Raw genomic sequence first — 20,448 nt, 5'->3', positions numbered from 1 at the left:
ATACTGCGATCATCAAACTTTTATTCCAGCATCAATTACCTGGTGGCCTTCAAGCTGTCAGGAAAACCAGGTCCTTTTCCCCGCCCCACCTCCCATCAATGAGACAAATAAATGACTTTTTAAAATTGATTCACACGAATGTGAGCATCACTGCTGCCGGGTCAGTTAAAAGTCAACCACATTGGTTCTAGGACTGGAGTCATGTGTAGGCCTAACCAGGACAACAGATTTTCTTCCCTTTAAAAGACATTAGTGAACCAGGTGGGTGCTTTCCAACAATCGCTTCATTAGACTCCAGATTTATCCTTTTAATTTACTTCAAATTCCACCATCTGCCATGGCAGGATTCTGTCCCTGGAACGTTACCCGAGACTCTGGTTTAATAAACTTTTCAATTGTTCCATGAGGCCAGCTTTCCTCCACCTATTTAAAGCCAAAACCTTGTCATTTCTTATTGTTGATTTTTACTTCCTTATTGATTGTGACCTGGGGGCAGCTCACAGCGCCAGGGACCTGGGTTCGATTCCTGCCTCGGGTGACTCTGTGCTGAGTTTGCAAGTTCTCCACATCATAGAGTCATAGAAGTGTACAGCATGGAAACAGACCCTTCGGTCCAACCCGTCCATGCCGACCAGATATCCCAACCCAATCTAGTCCCACCTGCCAGCACCCGGCCCATATCCCTCCAAATCCTTCCTATTCATATACCCATCCAAATGCCTCTTAAATGTTGCAATTGTACCAGCCTCCACCACATCCTCTGGCAGCTCATGCTATACACGTACCACTCTCTGTGTGAAAAAGTTGTCCCTTAGGTCTCTTTTATATCTTTCCCCTCTCGCCCTAAACCTATGCTCTCTAGTTCTGAACTCCCCGACCCCAGGGAAAAGACTTTGTCTATTTATCCTATCCATGCCCCTCATAATTTTGTAAACCTCTATAAGGTCACCCCTCAGCCTCCGACGCTCCAGGGAAAACAGCTCCAGCCTGTTCAGCCTCTCCCTGTAGCTCAGATCCTCCAACCCTGGCAACATCCTTGTAAATCTTTTCTGAACCCTTTCAGGTTTCACAACATCTTTCCGATAGGAAGGAGACCAGAATTGCACGCAATATTCCAACAGTGGCCTAACCAATGTCCTGTACAGCCGCAACATGACCTCCCAACTCCTGTACTCAATACTCTGACCAATAAAGGAAAGCATACCAAACACTGCCTTCACTATCCTATCTACCTGCGACTCCACTTTCAAGGAGCTATGAATCTGCACTCCAAGATCTCTTTGTTCAGCAACACTCCCTAGGACCTTACCATTAAGTGTATAATTCCTGCTAGGATTTGCTTTCCCAAAATGCAGCACCTCGCATTTATCTGTCTGCGTAGTTTTCCTCCCACAGTCCAAAGAAGTGCAGATTGGGCAGTGTGGCATAGCCAATTCACCTATTTTGTTCGGTGCATTAGTCATGGGTAAACGTGGGCGGACGAATGGGTCTGGGTGGGTTGCTTTTCAGAGGGTCAGCGTAGGCTTGCTGGCCTGAAGGGCCTGTTTCCATGCTGTAGAGAATCTAATCTTTCTTCTGCTTACTGATAGGCCCCCAAGTCGAGCAGCTCCAACATGGACTGGCCAGAGACGACAGTACAGAGCCTGAAATGCTCAAGCTTACCACCAGGGAGCCGTAGGCATGGCAGAGAATGTTGCAATTCCAAATTGCTTTGTTTTGTAGTAAGTTAGGGCCAGAAGCCACTGGAGAGGGGACCCCCAAGTAGAACACCGAGCCTGTCCCGTTAGCACAGTGCAAATGTGAAAATAGCAGCTTGAGATGAACAGTCTGGTCAGGTGGAGAGGATTGGGAGAGGCAAGGTTCACAAGTGCAGCACAGAATTGTCCAAGTACACTACTCCCTGCCTCCTGGATGCTGACATGTCCCGGCCACAGCCATTTCTCGTCAATCACTAACCTCATTCCTGATCTCAGCTGCTGCTAGCCCTGGTGTGCACCAGACAGAATAGGGAACGGCCTCAGCACACGCGTTATTTCGTACAAGCCGCGCTGTGAGTTAACCAGTTCGGCTGGTTCGACCAGAAAACCCCAAAGCTGAGCAACGAATGAAGGAGGCCTCTTTTCCCCCCCCCCCCCCCCCCCCCCCAAGAGTTGTGGTACAAGTCAACGCCTCTCCATCTGAACTGCCGCTGGGGTTGAAATTGTCCGCTTCAAGTTTGTTTGTATTTTAGTGCTTTTTCATCTGTTGGAGGGAACAGTTGCTTTAACGAGCTGTCGGTGGGGAGGATTTTTACTCCGTGGTGGATCACCCACTTCCTCACTTCGCCAGAGTGAGTGAAAAGTCAAAAAAGACTTTGGGTTTTAATGTGTTGTGCACTGACTGAGTGAAAGTCGTTCAGGATAGTCTGCAGTGAGACCTCCTGGTATTTATAGCTCTCCCCTGAGTGTGTCCCACTCTCCTCTGACTCGCCACCACATAACGCCCGATCATCCGCTTGACTCTGTGCAGTCGCAAAAATGACATGAACACGCCAACGTGCTGGAGAAAGTCGACAGGTCAGGCAGTTTCTGTGGAGAGAGGAAACGGGGTTAACGTTTCAAGTCCGGTATGACTTCTGTTTTGTTTCTCTCTCTCTCTCGCTGTTGATTTTTTTTTTACACACAGGATAGTTGTGGTATCTCTCCACACTCTCACACTCCTCCCCGCCCCGCCTTGTTGCAGAAATCAGGAGGGGTGGGTGGTACAGAGCCTTAGCAGACAATTCTAGTCAACAAGAAACTTCAGCTGTGAACGTAGTTTGGAGAAATTAGGACTGTGCAGTCGTCATGCCCCGACCATCGGACCGGCAGACCTGAGTACAAGTCCCACCTGCTCTAGAGGTGTCTGATAACAACTCTGAACAGGTTGATCAAAAATATTTTTAAATATATATATATATATATACACCTTTTAAGGGGAGCTTTGGCAGGAGTTGTCAACGTACCGTGGGGTCTGGACAGAGTAGGTAGGAATAAACAAAGAGTATACGGATGGGAGGATATAGATCTAGGGCATTATTTTAATTTGCCCTTGGTAGTCTTCGGCAAACATCGTGAACCAAAGGGCTGGACCGTTTCCTGTTCAGAAAAAGTCCTGCTGGAAAAAGTTCAGTTTGTCTGACAGCATCCAAGGAGAGAAACCAGAATTAGCAATTCAGGTCGAGTGGCCCTTCCTCAAAAAAAAAACTTTCTGATTTACACCATCCGAAGTTCCCTTGGTTTACAATTTAGGTGGGGAGAAAGGTACTTGTTCTTGACCATTGCATAATCGACGGGCCAAATGGCCTTTTTCTGTGTGTTGTAGACATCTGAGACGCCGGAAAACGATCTAGAATGAGAGAGCACAGCTATAAGGAAATTTCTTGTGAGAAGAAACATTGGGGTATGGAATGCATTGTTTGGAAATGTGGTGGAGGCAGTTTCAACTGAGGCATTTGCTAGGGTCTTGAATGATTATTTAATATTTAAATGGAAACAAATTAAAAAATCGCTTCACAAGTGACAAAGTCAAAGCTTTTAATCTATCCCTCATCAGAAACTAGGACACAGGAAGCAGTCTGGGGGGGGGGGGGAAACAACGTCACCAAATCTATTCCTTGTAGTGAAATGAAGATACAACCAAAAGCTTTGACAACTTGTCAGTTTTTCACAAGGCTGAAGTCCTATACTACCAAGGGATAATTTATGTATCAAGAACAGCATTCATGGCTGAAGGGGGAAAGGTAGGAGAATGAAGCTAAGTCAATGCTCATTCAGAGAGCCAGTCCAGACTTGATGGACTAAATGGCCTCCTTTTGCGCTGTAACAGTTCTGTTGTGCACTTGCACACGTGAATTTAACTGCATGTGAATGGCATTCCTTTTCATTTATAATTGAGATATTTTTCTGTCCCACTTAGTTGTGTTTCTTCCACTCCCTTGGATTCCTTTCTAACAGGTCATCAGTCCACTGCTGGTCCACAGGCAGGTAGCAGGAAGAAGGTGCAAACTCCTGAGCTGTTTTTTTTTTGTTTTAATGAGAAGCAGATTGGGGAGAGTAATTATTCTTCATGATCCACCATCAAAGTTGGCTAAAGCCCCTTGTTGCTCATCAGTTTGCAACAGAACGGTGAACACTGAGAATTGACTCTGATCTGATCCCTGAATCCTGCATTGCTTGGCAATTCGATCTCTTAGGAGGCTTTTGGAAAACATTCTGTAGCTCTTGGCTTTAGACATCTCCCAAGAGAAAGGTTCAACAAAGGTGCCTCTACAGCGTAATGAAACATCCCAAGACACTTCAGAAAAGCATTAGCAAGCAAGGTACACTGCCAAGCCCCATTAAAGGAACACCAGGGCAGGAAAGAGGAAGACTTTAAGGTGCAGAACAGGAAACGATGGGGAGGCTTAGGGAGGGGGTTACAGAGTTGGTGGCTGGAAGCAAAGCTGCCAATGATGAAGCCACAAAAGTTGGAGATGCAATCAAGATTTGGAGGGGCTGGAGGAGATAGCAGGAATAGGGAAGACTGGCATATCGTTAAAAGGGAGCAGTCGTCTTTTAGTTCAAATTGTTATTGATCTTGTTACCTTCTGAATTTTAAGGCTTTAATTTCAAAACCTTTTATACTTCATCATACATAGATAAATGCCTTTCTTCAAAGTATTAACGTACCAAATTGCTGTTGGGAATATTTTGGTTCGCATTCAAATGCATAATTACTGTCAGTTATTAAAAATAACTATAGAAGAGCACTGATAAATCATCTTGCTTTGCTGTCAAACTGTTAAATAATTGAAGGAGGGGTTCAAAATGCCACAGGGAAACCTATTGAAAATAATTTTGCAGAATTGCCAACTTTAAGTCCATTAACTTGAATTATCTGGGAAATCAACCTGCCAGACACTAAGGATCATAGCAAGCGTCTGGCATATCCGGCTCAGTTTCAGCGTAATATTTAACTTGTTTCATTTTTATGTTTTTTTTTGTAAAAGAAAGGCATGTTACTTGTGCCCACATGTCAACTTTTCTCTGTGAATATTCTTTGTTTTCTTCCTCTGCTCCATTCAGTACATCATAAATCGTGGGATGATTGATTGTTGAGGTATAGTATCGATGCACCCAGGTCCCAAGATATCGCAGAAAGGTGTGATAACTAACTTCATTACAACGTTGAAGAGTTGAGATTTGCATTGATAATGTGGAGTAAACGGCACCGTATGGGTGGATGTATATGTAGGCTTTTAATGTGGACACGCCTGTGTCCCCATGACAGAGATCCATTTTTTATTTAATATAGTGCCATGGTATCATGTGCATGGGTGGGTGTTGCAGTGGAATGTCACTGGACTAGTAAGAGGCCCAGGGTAATGTTCTGGATGCACTGTTTCACTTCCTGTGGATAAAATTAATTAAATGTAGAATTGACGATTATTCTAAGCAATGGTGACCACAAAATTGTGGTTATAAAAACCCCTGAGAAAGGGTCACTGGACTCAAACGCTAACTCTGATTTCTCTCCTCCAGTGCTGCCAGAATTGCTGAGCTTCCCCAGCAATTTCTGTTTTTGTTGTTTAAAAACCCATCGCTTTTAGGAAAAGAAATCTGCCATCCTTGCCTGGTCTGGCCTTGTCTCCAGATCCACAGCAATGTATTCGGCTTCCCTGTGAAGAGGCCCAGCAAGCCAAGCAATCTGGGATGGCTTAAAAACTGCTGGCTGGCTTTGTCAGTGACTCACATACCCCATGAAAGTGTTTTTAAAAAGTATATGTGTCTCTCTGAGTGTACAGTAGTGTGTAAATGTATGGAAGCCATGACTCAGTGGGTAACTCTCTCTTTCTTAGTCAGAAGTTTGTGCTTTCACATTCCACTTTGCAGACTTGAGAACGACGATAGGGCTGGCATTCAGCTGAACAGAGGGAGTTCTGAATTGTCAGTGGCTGTATTTTGGATGAGATGCTGAACTGACGTCTTTCTGCTCCCTGCTGTCAATGTGAAAAATATTTCTTTGACCAGCTGGGTTGTTCTCCATGGTGATTGAACCAATGTTTCATCATCTAGCAACACCATGAGCAGGTGATCTCTTTTTATCACATTGCTTTTATGGGATCTTGCCATGCTTCCTTTAGGTAAATAGTGACTGGCATTTCAAAAGTGTTTACTGGCAGTGAAGCGTTTGGAAACCTCCTGTGATCATGAAAGGCACTATATAAATGCAACTCGGTGCATATATGTACATATTGTTGCACAGATTTTGTCTGTCATGCATGTGAGGGGTATCCGTAGTTGCACAGGTAAACATTAGTCCCATGAATTGTTGGGTGAAACCTTTTTGTAAGATTTGTTTTGAGGAATCTTTTGGGTTGCTCTTGTAGGGCGAGTGAATGAGTTTTGACAAGAGTGCTTCCTTGTCTGTTAACCATGTGATCGAGCTGTTCAGCTTGAGAAGAGAAGGCCTTTTGATTGATCAGCCAGTGCTACGACGTGGTTCAATGGCAGTTTTGTGCTTCATTCAAAACATTTAAAATGAGAGGAGCCTTTTTTGAGCATTTTATTTTTCAGTTGGAGTATTTCATGCATGGTGTGCGTATGTGTGTATGCTCTTTTATGGACCGCCCGAATTTAAAAATCTTTACAAAATTCTATGCTTCTGAAATTATTTCCGACATCACCAAAAGCACACCCAGGGCTGTATCATTGCTTTTAAAAAACACTTCTTTTATATTGGTATGCTTTCACCCTCTGGCGATGCTTGTCATATTTTTAGGCTGATAAAATGTCAAACATGCTTAAATGGTTAAACAATCTTTTCAACTCTTTTTATATGCAATGGTGGATGGTCAAAAATGCTGCAGTCCTGTGTCTGTTCCCCCCGTTGTGAGGCAAGATGAATATGAAGGATCCTTGCCATGGTTCGATGATGTCTAAAATGTCTTGATTAAATTAGAGAAGAAACATGAAGATGCTGGCTGTTTTGGTGTTTTTTTTTCCTTTTGGGGTATTAGAATAGTCAGTGAAATTACTGATTCTACATTTTCTTAACTTCAGATAGGATATTCTGCACCAGCATGTCTGTGACAGAGCAAACCTGACTCAGCAAGAAGTTTTAGCGAACACCATAAAAGGCTAAAGAACAGCTGAATTTGTTTCCGAAGCAGCAGTCTTAATTAATTAATTAATTACTGTTGTTTGAAAAGGTGTCTAACAGGCTTGTACCCTTCTCCTTCCCCACTCCGTGTCTCTGCAGTCTTTCCGTTTTTTGGAAGGTGAGGTCTGTTACTTGCAGTTTTGAAAATGAACATACGGATATTGGTGCTGGAGATTGGGAGAGTATATCGTCAGCCTCTGCTTTTGATATATTGATGGGTTAGATGAGGAAAGCAGCAGGAGGTTTGTGTGAAGCATAAACTCCAACACAACAGTATTGGGCTGAGAAGTCTGATTGTGTTGCAGAAGTCAGTAAGATACGACCACCTCCGATGTTGTGGATTCAGACATAACTGGAGCTTGTAGCTTGTGTGGGGCGGAACTGGGAAAGCACAGCATCATTTGATTTGCAGTTTTCATGAGGCATTAAATTTCTGACTGTTCCAGTTGCTATGGTTGGGGAAGATGGCAGCCCCCAAAAGATTTCTGGTAAGGAAGTGCCGCTGGGAATCCATTCTAAAAAATGCAGCAACTCTCCACCAGCCTGACAGCATCTGAGATTAGTGAGTACCAGAGTGTTCCCAGCATTGAGAGTTTATTTTAATTTCAGTATTTCTCTAATCTTGATCAATATTCTTCCCTTGACCAATGTCACTGCAGAAGTAAAATAATTATGGGATCTTGCTGTGCATGTTTTCTGACGCTGCACTCAGTCACTATGACTTGGTTGTCTGTGAAACACATTGTCCTGTGTCTCTCAACCATTTCTGTTCTTTTTGCAAAGTACCTGTATATTCACCGATTGGGGGTTCATTATTAAATCTGATTTAAATTTTTAAAAATTTGTTTGGTGATGGAAAGCATTTCCACTATGACTAAAACTGATACTCTTGGTTAACCATAGCATATGTACATGTTCTGAAGCAACATGAAGTTTGTAAGTTGAACTGTTTCTTCCCCCCGCTTTTTAAAAAGAATCACCAAAGGCACATTCATAACATCCTCTGACTCCATCCCTATCTCTGATAAAACCTCATCCATGACTTTGCGATCTCCACGCTTGACTATTCCAGCACTCTTCTGAATGGTCTCTTGCATTGTCCATATCAAGGGCCATCCTTAACTAAGACTTATTTTAAAGTGTAGTATTCCCTTTTTGTAAAGAAGTTATCTTTAGTTACCCAAAACTGTGCGCTATCCCTATTCTAATTGGAACTAAGGTCCATTCACATTTGGATTTGTCGACTACATCAAATCCTGGTTAAGCATTTCCTCAACTTTTAAGATTCACATCCTCATTTTCAAATTCCTCCAAGATTTTGGCTGCTTTTTCTTGATAATCTCTCCTTTTGCAATACTGGGATATCTGTGCGCCTCGAATTCTGGCCTCTTGAGCATCCCCAATTTTAATCACCCTACAATTGGTGGTCAACAGCCAAGACCCTAAACTTTGGAATTTTCATATGACACTTTTTTGCTTTACTGTATGCTTTCCTCTTGTTCCATTCCTTAGCATCTAGCTCTCCAGTGCCCAGTATGTCAAAATCTATATGCTACTGCTTTCACAAAGTACCTCCGCTCATTTTGCTATATTAAAGACACTTTTTATTAATACAATTTGCTGATGTTGAAATTGGGGCATGTGATTTTGAAAGCAGATTTTTTTAAAAAAATATAAATTTACTGTCCAACTTTCAACTTTTTGGGGGTTTTATTTTGTGGGTGCAGCTTACGGTTTTTGGGTATTCAAGACAGAGTTCTATTACCTTAGTAAGCGCTTCAAAGATCTGAAATCACATCACATAAGGGAAATACTTTCCCATTTGCTACTCTGTTACCATGTCCTAAATAAATTCAGAAGCATGTTCCCTGTTTTGTAGGAAAGAGAGTGACCATTTTGAACAGAGTACAGTCCCGTAGACAGCGGTGAAGTAAATAACCAGTCGATTTTGGTGCATCCATGAAGAGAGCTGTTGATGTGGACATAGCAAGAGTCTCTTAATGAAAAGTGCCATGTTTTTTTTTACATTCACCTCGTTGTAGGGTCTCTTTGAGATTTCATTCAGTGCAGTACTCCCTCAATAATAACAACCAAAAATTTTCATATATCTTGTGCCTTCAATATAAAATAATAATCTGCAAGTTCTCCACAAGGTAGTGATTGGCAATAAATGTGGAGAGGTACAGAGCGAGAGGAGCAAGTATGCTGGAGATGCTCTAGCTTGATCAGGTCAGTAAGATGGCACCAAACCAGGCCATTCATTGAGTTTGAACTATGAAAGACATGGCTGCATGGTTGACCAGTGTAATTTAACTGTCTGAAAGCTGTGGGAGCGTTCGCGTAGCCCACTGAACTATCTGATTCTGTTTGTGCTGAAGTCCTGCAGTAGGCCCAGAACCTCCTGCTGACATGGCATAGGTTTAAGGTGAGAGGGGAAAGATTTAAAAGGGACCGAAGGGACAACTTTTTCACACAGAGTGGTACGTATACGGAATGAGCTGCCAGAGGAAGTGGTGGAGGCTGGTACAATTACAACACTTAAAAGGCATCTGGATGGGTACATGAATGGGAAGGGTTTACAGGGATGTAGGCCAAATGCTGGCAAAAGGAACTAGATTAATTTAGGATATTTGGTCAGCACGGATGAGTTGGACTGAAGGGTCTGCTTCTATGCTGTACATCTGTGACTCTGTTTTGAGCAACGATTTACATAAGCTATCTGATTTAAAGTAACCGATACCAAATATTGGAAAAAGCCGGTGACCCTTCCAATATAAAACTGAAAGAACTGCAGATGCTGGAAATCAGAAACAAAAACAAAGTTGCTGGAAAAGCTCAGCAGGTCAGGCAGCATCTGCGCAGAGAAATCAGTTAACATTTCAGGCCTGGTGAACTGACGGTAGCTAGGAAAATGTTGATTTATATGCAGAAGGTAGGGTAGGGGTAGGGGATAAGGAGTAAGTGATAGGTGGGGGTAGAGCCCAAAGAGAGAGGAGAACGGTTGGACAGACAAAGGATTTGATAATGATCTGGCAAGGAGTGTTAATGGAGACTGTCAGTGACTAACAATAGGTAGTGTGTGATGGCAGACTATGTGATAACTAGGCCTGATGTGTGTGGGACTGGGGACTAGGCCATGGTAGAATTCAGGCCCTAAAATTATTGAACTCGATATTGAGTCCGGAGGGCTGCAGGACCCCAAGTGGAAAATAAGGTGGTGGTCCTCCAGTTTATGCTGAGCTTCTCTGAAGTACTGCACCAAGCCTGAGACAAATATTGCTCTCAGCTGCCTCCTCATCATCGTGGCCATGCAATCCCTTTCCACGCCCATCCCCCACCAGGATGGTCTCAGGGCTGTCTGTTTTGTCCTGGAGCAAAGGCCTGAAGCTCCTCTTCACCCTCAACAACTTTTCTTTTAACTCCTCTCATTTACTCCAGACCAGAGGGGTGGCCAAGGGGACCGACATAGGCCCTGGGTTTATGCCTGTGTAAAAGTGTCAGGCAACTGGCAGCTCTTTTTTGCAGACGGAAACATCGATGTTCTGTGGAGTGGTCACCCAGTCTACGCTTTGTTTCCCTGATGTATAGGAGACCACACTGTGAACAGTAAATGCAGGAGACTAGATTGTGGGAAGTGCAAGTAAAGTGCTTCTTCACCTGGAATGTGTGTTTGGGCCCTTGGATACCGAGGAGGGAGAAGGTAAATGAGCAGGTGTTACACCTTCGGTGCTTGCGGGGAAGATGTGGGGGTTGTTGGGAGTAAAAGACAAGTGGGCCAAGGTGTCCTGGACAGAATGGTCCCTGCGGAAGTCAGACAAGGGAGGGGAGGGAAATCGGTGTCTAGTGTAGAAATGGCAGCTGCTGATCTTCTGGATGTGGATCTGGTAGGTAAGGATAAGAGGAACCTTATCACTATGGCAGGAAGGAAGAGAGGGGGTGAGGGCAGAAGTGCAGGAGGTGGGTCAGACCCAGTTGAGGGTCCTGTCAACAACGGTGCAGGGGAATCCTCAATTGAGGAAGATGATGGACATTTCGGAGGCTCCCTTGTTGAAGTTGGCATCATTGGAACATATGTGACAGAGACTGAGGAACTGAGAGAATGGAATGGTGTCTTTACAGAAAGCGGCGTGTGAGGATGTATAGTTCAGGTACCTGTCGGAGTCGGTGGGTTTCTCGTGGATATTAGTGGCCAATCTATCCCTAGGAATAGAAACCATTGTTGAGGAATGGAAAGGAGGAATCCGAGAGAGACCAGGTGAAGGTGGGGTGGAAACTGGAAACAAAAATCCAATTCTGGGCAAGAAAGGGAAGCAGCACCAATGATATCATTGATACATGGGGGAAAGGGTTGTGGGTGGGGCCAGAATTGTACTGGAACAAAAATGTTCCACATACCCCATTACTCAGGCAGGCATAACCAGGGCCTATGTGGGTCCCCTTGGCCACCCCTCTGGCCTGGAGTAAATGAGAGGAGTTAAAAGAGAAGTTGTTGAGGGTGAGGGTGCGGGTGAGGAAGAGGGTGGTGGGGGAGTGGGGACAGTTCAGGCCTTTGCTTCAGGACGAAGCAGAGAGCCCGGAGACCATCCTGGTGGGGGATGGGCGTGGAAAGGGATTGCATGGCCACGATGAAGAGGAGGCAGCTGCAGCCCACAAACTGGACATTCCAAATGTAACTTTATACAAAGCATGTGGAGTTAAACTGAATAAATGAGCATTTAATTTTTCATTTGGTAAAATGAGATTATACTGTGTATTTCTGTTGCACAACCATTACTCTTCAAAGCATTTTCTAAAAAGCTGTGTATCTCAGTACTTCCTAATCTGCAGATGATATCCATGTGCATCAATATATTTATATCCTGTTTAACTCCATATTGCCAAACCATTTGGTGATGTTTATTTCAACATTTGAAAGTGTCCAAATTTTGGATGGAAGAAACTTGAGATAATCAATGGTCTGTAATGATGTAGTTACAGTTACAGGGTAGTGGTGGCAGTGGGGAGAGAGTTTTCAGTGTGTCTCCCTCCACCTTCCAATCCATCACTAAATTAGTGGCCATAAAATTGCCTCCCTCTATTCTGCCTGGTCAACTTTGGACACTTTTTTTAGGAGGAGAGGTTTGGCCATTCAGCCCATCGAGAACCTGTGCAGAGATGTTACTACACACCACTGGAGCAGGTGGGACCAGAACCCAGGTATTTAAGCCAAGAGGTAGGGACAGTACCACTGTGCTGCTGTTGATATTTATAACCAACCTGTTCAGATGTGTTATGGCATTCCCCCTGAATTCGGTGAGACTTGAACCAAGGCATCCTGGCTTAGAAGCAGGGACTCTACAAGAGCCCTTCAGTTCTTTTTCTGCTGACACCACATCGACATCACATTGATTTTTTTTCTTTTTCCCTGATACGCTTCTGGGGTAAGTGGGACGTGAACCCAGATTTTCAGGCCCAGAGGTGGGGAAGCTGCCACTGTGCCATAAAAACCTTTCAGCCCATCATTTTTATTAAACATTGTGAGCTTTAGGCCAAGTAAATTGGTCCCCTTTTTTGAAGAGGCATCCTCAGCACTACCCTGGCCCAAAGTAATAATTAAGAGTGTGTTGCTGGAAAAGCACAGCAGGTCTGGCAGCATCCGAGAAGCAGGAGAATCGATGTTTTGGACATAAGCCCTTCATTAGCAATGCAGTCCCTGATGCTGCGTCACCTGCTGTGCTTCTCCAGCGCCACACACCCAACCCTGATCTCCAGCATCTGCCGTCCTCTCTTTCTCCAAAGTAATTGCTGTGTTATGCAGAGGAAACTGAATGTGGTCAACATTGATGAGCTATCCTTATGAAGCATGCATTGATATCTGCAGGTAAATGATTGACGTGTCTGCCACTCCTCGCAACAGCAAGTATTGGGGCACACCAACTTGAAGATAGGGCACGTGCATAAAGTCTTTTCAATGCTTTTTCTAATAACTTTTAAGCATGTTTGTTATTTTGCTTTTCCAGGTGGTTAAAGTTTGAGGAATTAGAGGTGGAAATGGAGCTCCCAAATCACGCCAAACAACTGCTGCTGCAGCTAAACCAACAGAGAAGCAAGGGGTTCTTCTGTGACGTTATCATTGTGGTGGAGAATGCCCTGTTCCGTGCCCACAAGAACATCCTGGCAGCCAGTAGCATGTACTTCAAGTCCCTCGTGCTCCATGACAACTTGATCAACCTGGACACTGATATGGTCAACGCCACCATCTTCCGACAGATCCTCGATTTTATCTACACCGGGAAGCTCCTGGGCACGGACCAGGCCAGCGAGCAGAACTTTAACGCCCTCCTGACGGCAGCCAGCTACCTCCAGCTCCACGACCTCGCCGCCGTGTGCAGGAAGAAGATGAAGCGCATCGGCAAGACTTTGCACGGCAAGCTGATAGGCCCAGGGAAACCCGGGCGAGGGCACAGGCTGCCCTCTGCTCCTGTCATCCAGCCGCGCTACTCGGGCTCCCCCGAGGCTCTCCAGAGGCTCCAGGCTGGGGAGCTGCACCAGGTGGAAGTCACCGGGGATGAGTTGTACCTCGCTAGCTCGAACAAAGGAAACCCTCACTCTCTCGGCCAGAACGGTGGCACCAGCAAAAGCAGCAATACTAATAACAGCACCAACAGCAACAAGGGGGAGCACGAGCAGATGCTGGGCCTGGACCTGTCCAAGAAAAGCCCCTCAGTCCCTCCCCACATGTCTCAGGAAGACATGCAGCTCGGAGAGTGCAGCCAAGGCGGCTCTCCGCATCCTGCCTCTGTTTCTACCACCAACAGTGCCCCCTTCGACGACGGCGCCGCCAACCCTCACAAAGCAGAGAACAGTGAGTGCCCGGAGAGGAGTGATCTGGCCTCTGACGCCCAGATCCTGGCCGACACCGGGCAGCCCAAGGGCTTCCGCCTGGCAGTTCGGGGTGGCGCCCCCTGGCTGAAGCAGGAGAAGGTGTACGGCAGGCCGGAGGGCGCCAACTGCCGGGACGAGGGGGCCTCGCTCCTCAACGGGGTCATCATGGGTCCCCTGGTCAAGTCGCTGGAGCGGGATTCCGGGCGTCACTTTGAGCACGCCGTGCGCTGTAAAGATGAAGAGGATGATGAGGTGGAGGAGGAGGAGGGAGGGGAGGAGGAGAACGGCAGAGAGTGCAGCGAGGACAGCGCCCAGAGCGGCGAGGAGGACGCAGTGGCCGGAGGAGGAGGTGGCGGCCACGGCTACAGGCCGGGCCAGGACGGCTTTGAGCCAGCGGGGTACGGCGACAACCTGTACGTGTGCATCCCCTGCGGCAAGGGCTTCCCCAGCTCGGAGCAGCTCAACGCCCACGTGGAGAGCCACACCGAAGAGGAACTGTACCTGAAGGAGGAGGTGGACGGTGGCCTGGCTGCCCCCAACCCGCCGTACCCCAGCGACTCACGGCCCTACAAGTGCTCAGTCTGTGAGAAGAGCTACAGGGACCCCTCCACGCTGCGGCAACACGAGAAGACCCATTGGCTGTCCCGGCCCTTCCCGTGTAACATCTGCGGGAAGATGTTCACCCAACGGGGCACCATGACCCGCCACATGCGCAGCCACTTGGGCTTGAAGCCTTTTGCCTGTGAGGAGTGTGGCATGCGTTTCACACGACAGTACCGATTGACCGAGCACATGCGGGTCCACTCGGGCGAGAAGCCCTACGAATGTCAAATCTGTGGTGGCAAGTTCACGCAGCAACGCAACCTGATAAGCCACATGAGAATGCATACCTCACCAACATAAGCCAAAGACTCCAACCTCAATTATATATTTTTGTGTATGTGTGTGTGTGCGCGTGTGTGTGTGTATGTTTCTTTCTCCTCTCCCACATCTCTCCAGCCTCCTTTACAACATGTTTTCAATGGGAGAACGAGCAACGGGGTTGGGTGGGTTGGTTGATTGATCGGGGAACGGGGTCTTTAGTTTCCAATAGTTGTTTAGGGGAAGAAAAAGAATCCTCGAAGCTTCGAGGTGCTTGTTTTATTAAGAAGTAAGGACCTTTTGTAATTTTTATGTGAATGTTTAAACTGGAAAGTTGAGGATCTAGCTGGGGTAGTTTGGTGTAGGCTGGACTTGCTGTTATTTCCTTAGGTACATTTTCCTTTGTATTTCCTCCCGAGTTTAGCTCCTCTCCCTGTGCTGAACAAGTCTGGTTGAAGTGACTTATCAGCTTGCTACCTCTTCACAATGATAATTTATAAGGAAAAAGTACTAAATAAAAGGTTTAGTCAAATAATATTGCAAGGGAAAAGGGGGATAGATCTCTTTAAAAAGTAATAACAATGAATTTAAGATTTAGTATTTCCATTTTTACATTGTCCATCCCAGCTCTTTTTGATTCTATCCAAATGTTGGCTTTTTTTTCCCCAAACCAGACCAGATAAGACTTGTATGTTTTATCTGCCTCGACCAAATTATCTAAAAGTGTACAGTGTTTGAATGTTGAGCCATACACTCGAGAAGTCATGACTGCTTCAGAGTTGCTGCAGTCATGCTGGTTAATGGCCAGTTCCGTGGTGAGGGTGGGGAAGGGTGTGTGGGGTAGGGGAAACGGGGCTTGTATTTTCAATAGCTTTTTATTGGTGAGCTGCTGAACCCAAGAGAAGATGAACTGCATGGCGTGGAAAGAGTTAAACTGGTGTTTACATAGGTCTGCTAGCCAGTAAAGGCCTACCCATTATTGTTAGCATGGTACGGAAGTTATAGTGAAGGCAGCAAGGTGTGAGGATAATGAGCTTTTTGTCTCTTAGCTGTACATTCCTGATGAAACCAAATTCACAATTGCTGCATAGAAACAAAGACTATAGTGAATCAGGGCACGCAGAGGCAGATTTTGATGGCTTTGATTGGAACAGATTTCCAATTACTTTGGAAAAGGTTTACAATGTATCTGTCACAATAGCGCCTAAAATGCCCTAATACAAAGATACAGAAAGCTTTTTTTAAACAAATATATATATATATATATATATATAATATATATATAGGGCTGGTTTAGGGTTCTTGTGTTTCTTTTTTTAAATGATAATTTCACGTTTTGATAATTGATTCAGTTCGAACATTGTATGAGTCCTGATGGAAAAATATATTTTTGTTTGGTTAGACCTCTCAAACCGAGTGTAGGTACGGAGGAAGGAGGGGATTCGCAAGAAAGGGGCCCCTTTCTTAAATGAACCAAGTTGAGTTGTTTATTTTTGGCATTTGGGGTGACAAAAATGACTTGGACAGCACGTGATCATATTCCAGTTTGTTTTACTGAGGGGACACTGGAGCAAGTCAACACATGGTCTTTCCTTATTTCCCAAGATTTTTTTTTGTTGTTTTCTTTTGTTTTAAATATATATATTTAATATATATATATATGTTGGGATGAAACGAAGATCTAAACTAAACTAGTGATTACAGCTTAAACAATTGAACAGAGTGCAGTACCGTTCTCAGCACTTAAAACGAGTATGACATTATGTTTGTGTACAGCGAAGGTATTGTACAGGAGCTTTCATTTTGAGTAGTTATGTAGAATTGCAGTTGATAGATTTTTATTCAAAGGAAAATTTAAAAAAAAAATTTAAAAAATGGTAAACTTTCCAAACTGTGACAATAAAAGGTTCATAATTCAGGGATTGTTCAGCACCTGCACAGTGCAGTAATCTCAACTACATTTATATAATGTCATAATGTATCGAGACATTTTCTGTATTTTAATGAGAGGCAGAACACTAGTTTCATATTTAAGATTTTGATGGGGTGGGGAGGGAGGGGGTACTTTTGTTTTCAGATACACACAAAGAGCCTCGGATGAGGTCTAGGCAGCTCATGCAAAAAAAAGTAAGATATAGGCTGTAGTCATTCGTTCCCGTTGATGTTTTTTTTTTGTGTTCCTTTTTGTTTTGAAAGTTATCAGAGTTGTATAAAAAAATAAAGCTCATACCCAAATTCACAAAAAAGAAACTATTTTTAAACCAAAGCACATTTTAATGAGTATAAAAAAAACCTCATGTGACTCAAAAATTATGTATTTATCTCATTGTTTACATGTAAACTTTCAACAGTCTCAGACCTCAGCAGAATGCTTCTTTCTGACAAAAATGGTGCAAACTTAACACTTTTTTGACAGTGTTCTTTTTATCAATATATGTATGTATTTGCAGTAATGAATGTATTTATTTCTTTTTTGAATCCTGTACACACTGTTTGCATTTAAGTTTCAGTCCATATGCAAGAAACTGTATAAGTTGGACCTTTTACAGAAAAAAAATCTCAGAGACTTACCACATAGCCATAAACCGCATAACCTGTGAAGACATTATTTGCAAAAGACTGGACAATTTTTTTTCTCTATTGGCTTTGCATTGAAGATGTAATATGTTTGTTGTATTTAATACAATGTGTTTCTTTCTTGTCACAATGCACATTCATCCTAAGTCACTGCATGGCAAGCATTCCACATCCTGCCACTGCGTAGCTTGGGGTAACAGTATTTATCTTTTTTTTTGTGTTCTGAAATCGTCACTTTCTCGCGCAAAAAAAAAGCTAGAATTCAGGTCAGGGCTGCATTATTTGCAGCTCAAAATTGTCATGTGTCATATAATAAAAATAGACAAATGTATGCTGAACTCAGCATTCAGAAATGTTACAGTCTTAATGTACAGCAATCAAACTCTTATTTTACAATCTTTTCATTAAAAGCTTGACTGAAAACCATTCATGTCTCTTGTCCTTCACTTTAGCAGCATCCCAGGTGGAAGTGATGTCAATAGGTTTGTGGTAGCAGGTGGAGGTAATGCTGAAGTATTGATCTACGAGTTTTAAGCACCAATGTTTGATGTGTGTAGCCTCTTTGGTAGATCACCTGAGGTGCCTATAATGGGTGTTTTTGTCTCCTAGTTTGCACCATATTCCAGGATCTGTGAATATTTAGGTTTAAGAATGGCCACACAGTTTGTGCTTGTAACTCTACCATTTCAAGAAGAGTTAAATCTGTTGCCCATCATCAACCTTATTAATGTAAAAGCTTCTAGGTTCCTCAATTATTGTGAAGGAATTTGCAGTTCTGAAGGTGATTTGTATGCTTTTTTGCAGGGCCTTTGCTAGGACCATCCAAGTTCATATCCCCTGGCTTTGTGTTTGACTTTAAAGTTTTCATCCACCTTCTCCCAGAGATAGAATGTGACAGGAAATGGCTGAAGCAGAGATCAATATAGAAACAGAAATTGCTAGAGACACTCAGCAGATCAGGCAACATCTATGGAGAGAGAAACAACTCAATTCAATATGGCTGCTTCATTGAACTCGAGGGGTTGATTCTATTTATGTCTCCACACTTGCTGCCAGACCTACTGAGTTTTTCTCCAAGAGTTTCTCTCTTTTGATTTCAGATTTCCAGCAGCTGCAGTATTTGACGTTGAACATTTTTATAACCCTGTTGCAACAAACCATCAACTTTTAAAATGCAGTCTACCTCTGTCAAACACGATTGATGACCTTCTTCTGTTATTGACATCCTATCTAGCAGCAATGACCTTTTCTGTATTCATGTCTTTATAACCCTTCTATCATTTTAAAGCATAACTAAAATCTGTGCTTAACCTTCTTTATTTGCCAACACTGTACAGTTAAGGCAATGTGGCATCACCTTGCTGAAACTCTGTATCTGTAGACATTGCCCCAGCATCAATCAGTTACACCAGTGGAAGAGGCCACTTGGCCATCACACTTATCGGCTGTCTACAGAGCAACCTGGCTAGTTCTCCTGCCCTGCAATTTCTTTCCATTCAGATAATTGTCCAAATCCTTTTTGAATACCAAGATTAAATCCCAATGCTGTCAGTTAGTGAACTTCAGATTAGATTAGATTCCCTACAATATGGAAACAGGCCCTTCGGCCGAACAAGTCCACACCAACCCTCTGAAGAGTAACTCACCCAGTCCCATTCCCCCTACACCATATATACACCCCTGACTAATGCACCTAACACTGTGGACAATTTAGCGTGGCTAATTCACCTGGCCTGCACATCATTGGATTGTGGGAGGAAACCAGAGCACCCATAGGAAACCCACTGGGAGAATGAGCAAACTCCACCCAGATAGTTGCCCAAGGTTGGAATTGAACCCAGGACCCTGGCGCTGTGAGGCAGCAGTGCTAACCACTGAGCTACTGAACCACCTGCTGTCCTGTGTAAATTTCGTTTTGCTTCTATTACCATTGATTCTTTTACTTAAATCAATTTCCACTAGTTCTCTATCCTTCTGCTCTCAGAATGGTTTCTCTGTTCAGACCCCTCATAATTTTGAATACCTTGATTGCAACATCTCACAGATTTCTCAAAACAATAGCCCCAGCTGCTCAAAGCTATCTGTTAAACTGAAGTCTCTTCATTCCTGGAACAATTGGAAATTATAGTCTTCCGTTATAACTGTATAGATTTGTGTTTATAAAATTATAAAAAATAGGTACAGGGTTAGGCCATTTGGCCTGAAAACCTGCTCTGCCATTCGATGGCTTTGTGGCTGATCTGACATTTCTCGCATCCACTTTCCTGCAGTTTCCTCATAGCTCTTGATTTCCAGACTCAACCGGAATCTATCTATCTCTTCGATATGCTCAAATACTCTGCTCCACAACATTCTGTGGAAAGGAACCCTATTCAGAGAAGAAATTCTTCCTCATCTCCGTCTTAAATTCACAAATCTTTATCCCTATATTTGCATTCATTGGGGGGGGGGCGGGGGGGGTGCGGTACGGGGAAGGGATGCAGTGGCACGGTGGCTCAGTAGTTAGCACTGCTGCCTCACAGCTCCAGGGACCCAGGTTCAATTCCAGCATCGGACAACTGACTGTATGGAGTTTGCACATTCTCTCCGTGTCTGCATGGAATTTGTCCGGATGCTCCAGTTTCCTCCTACAGTTTAAACGTGTGGGTCAGGTGGATTGGCCGTGCTAAATTGCCCATAGTGTTAGGTGCATTAGTCAGAGGGAAATGGGTCTGGGTGGGTTACTCTTCAGAGGGTCGGTGTGGACTGGTTGGACCAAAGGGCCTGTTCCCACACTCTAGGGAATCTAATCTTGTGTACTGGATCCTGTTGTTGGATGTTGGCAAGAAAATGCTATAAATAAAAGACTTCAGTCTTCAGGTAGTTTGTATCAAACAGTTGTGTTATTTAGTTTGGACTGCTCTGTTTGCAGTGCACATTCTCAGCACTTTCCTGTGCCCTGACCCAGTCACTAGATGCTATTCAATTGCCTTCAAGATGAGCAGC

The 20,448-nt window shown here is 44.1% G+C and overlaps 1 protein-coding gene across 13 annotated transcripts in view; it reads left to right on the top strand.

Moving 5' to 3' along the window:
- hic2 (hypermethylated in cancer 2) overlaps positions 1–17,889 on the top strand; it is an 81,454-nt gene extending 63,565 nt beyond the window's left edge. For 4 of the 13 annotated variants that reach the window (XM_072587806.1, XM_072587812.1, XM_072587805.1 and 1 more), the window contains exon 2: positions 13,161–17,889. In XM_072587806.1, coding sequence (XP_072443907.1) covers positions 13,192–14,928 — 1,737 coding nt within the window. In that variant the 5' untranslated portion in view covers positions 13,161–13,191 and the 3' untranslated portion in view covers positions 14,929–17,889. The other 9 variants (XM_072587804.1, XM_072587810.1, XM_072587803.1 and 6 more) reach the window with 9 other exon arrangements.
- The last annotated feature ends 2,559 nt before the right edge of the window (positions 17,890–20,448 follow it).

Source organism: Chiloscyllium punctatum, chromosome 17 (genome assembly GCF_047496795.1).
Source record: "Chiloscyllium punctatum isolate Juve2018m chromosome 17, sChiPun1.3, whole genome shotgun sequence".
NCBI classification, from domain to species: Eukaryota; Metazoa; Chordata; class Chondrichthyes; order Orectolobiformes; family Hemiscylliidae; genus Chiloscyllium; species Chiloscyllium punctatum.
The sequence above is the reverse complement of the archived record's forward strand: the minus strand, read 5'-3'. Positions and strand labels throughout refer to the sequence as shown.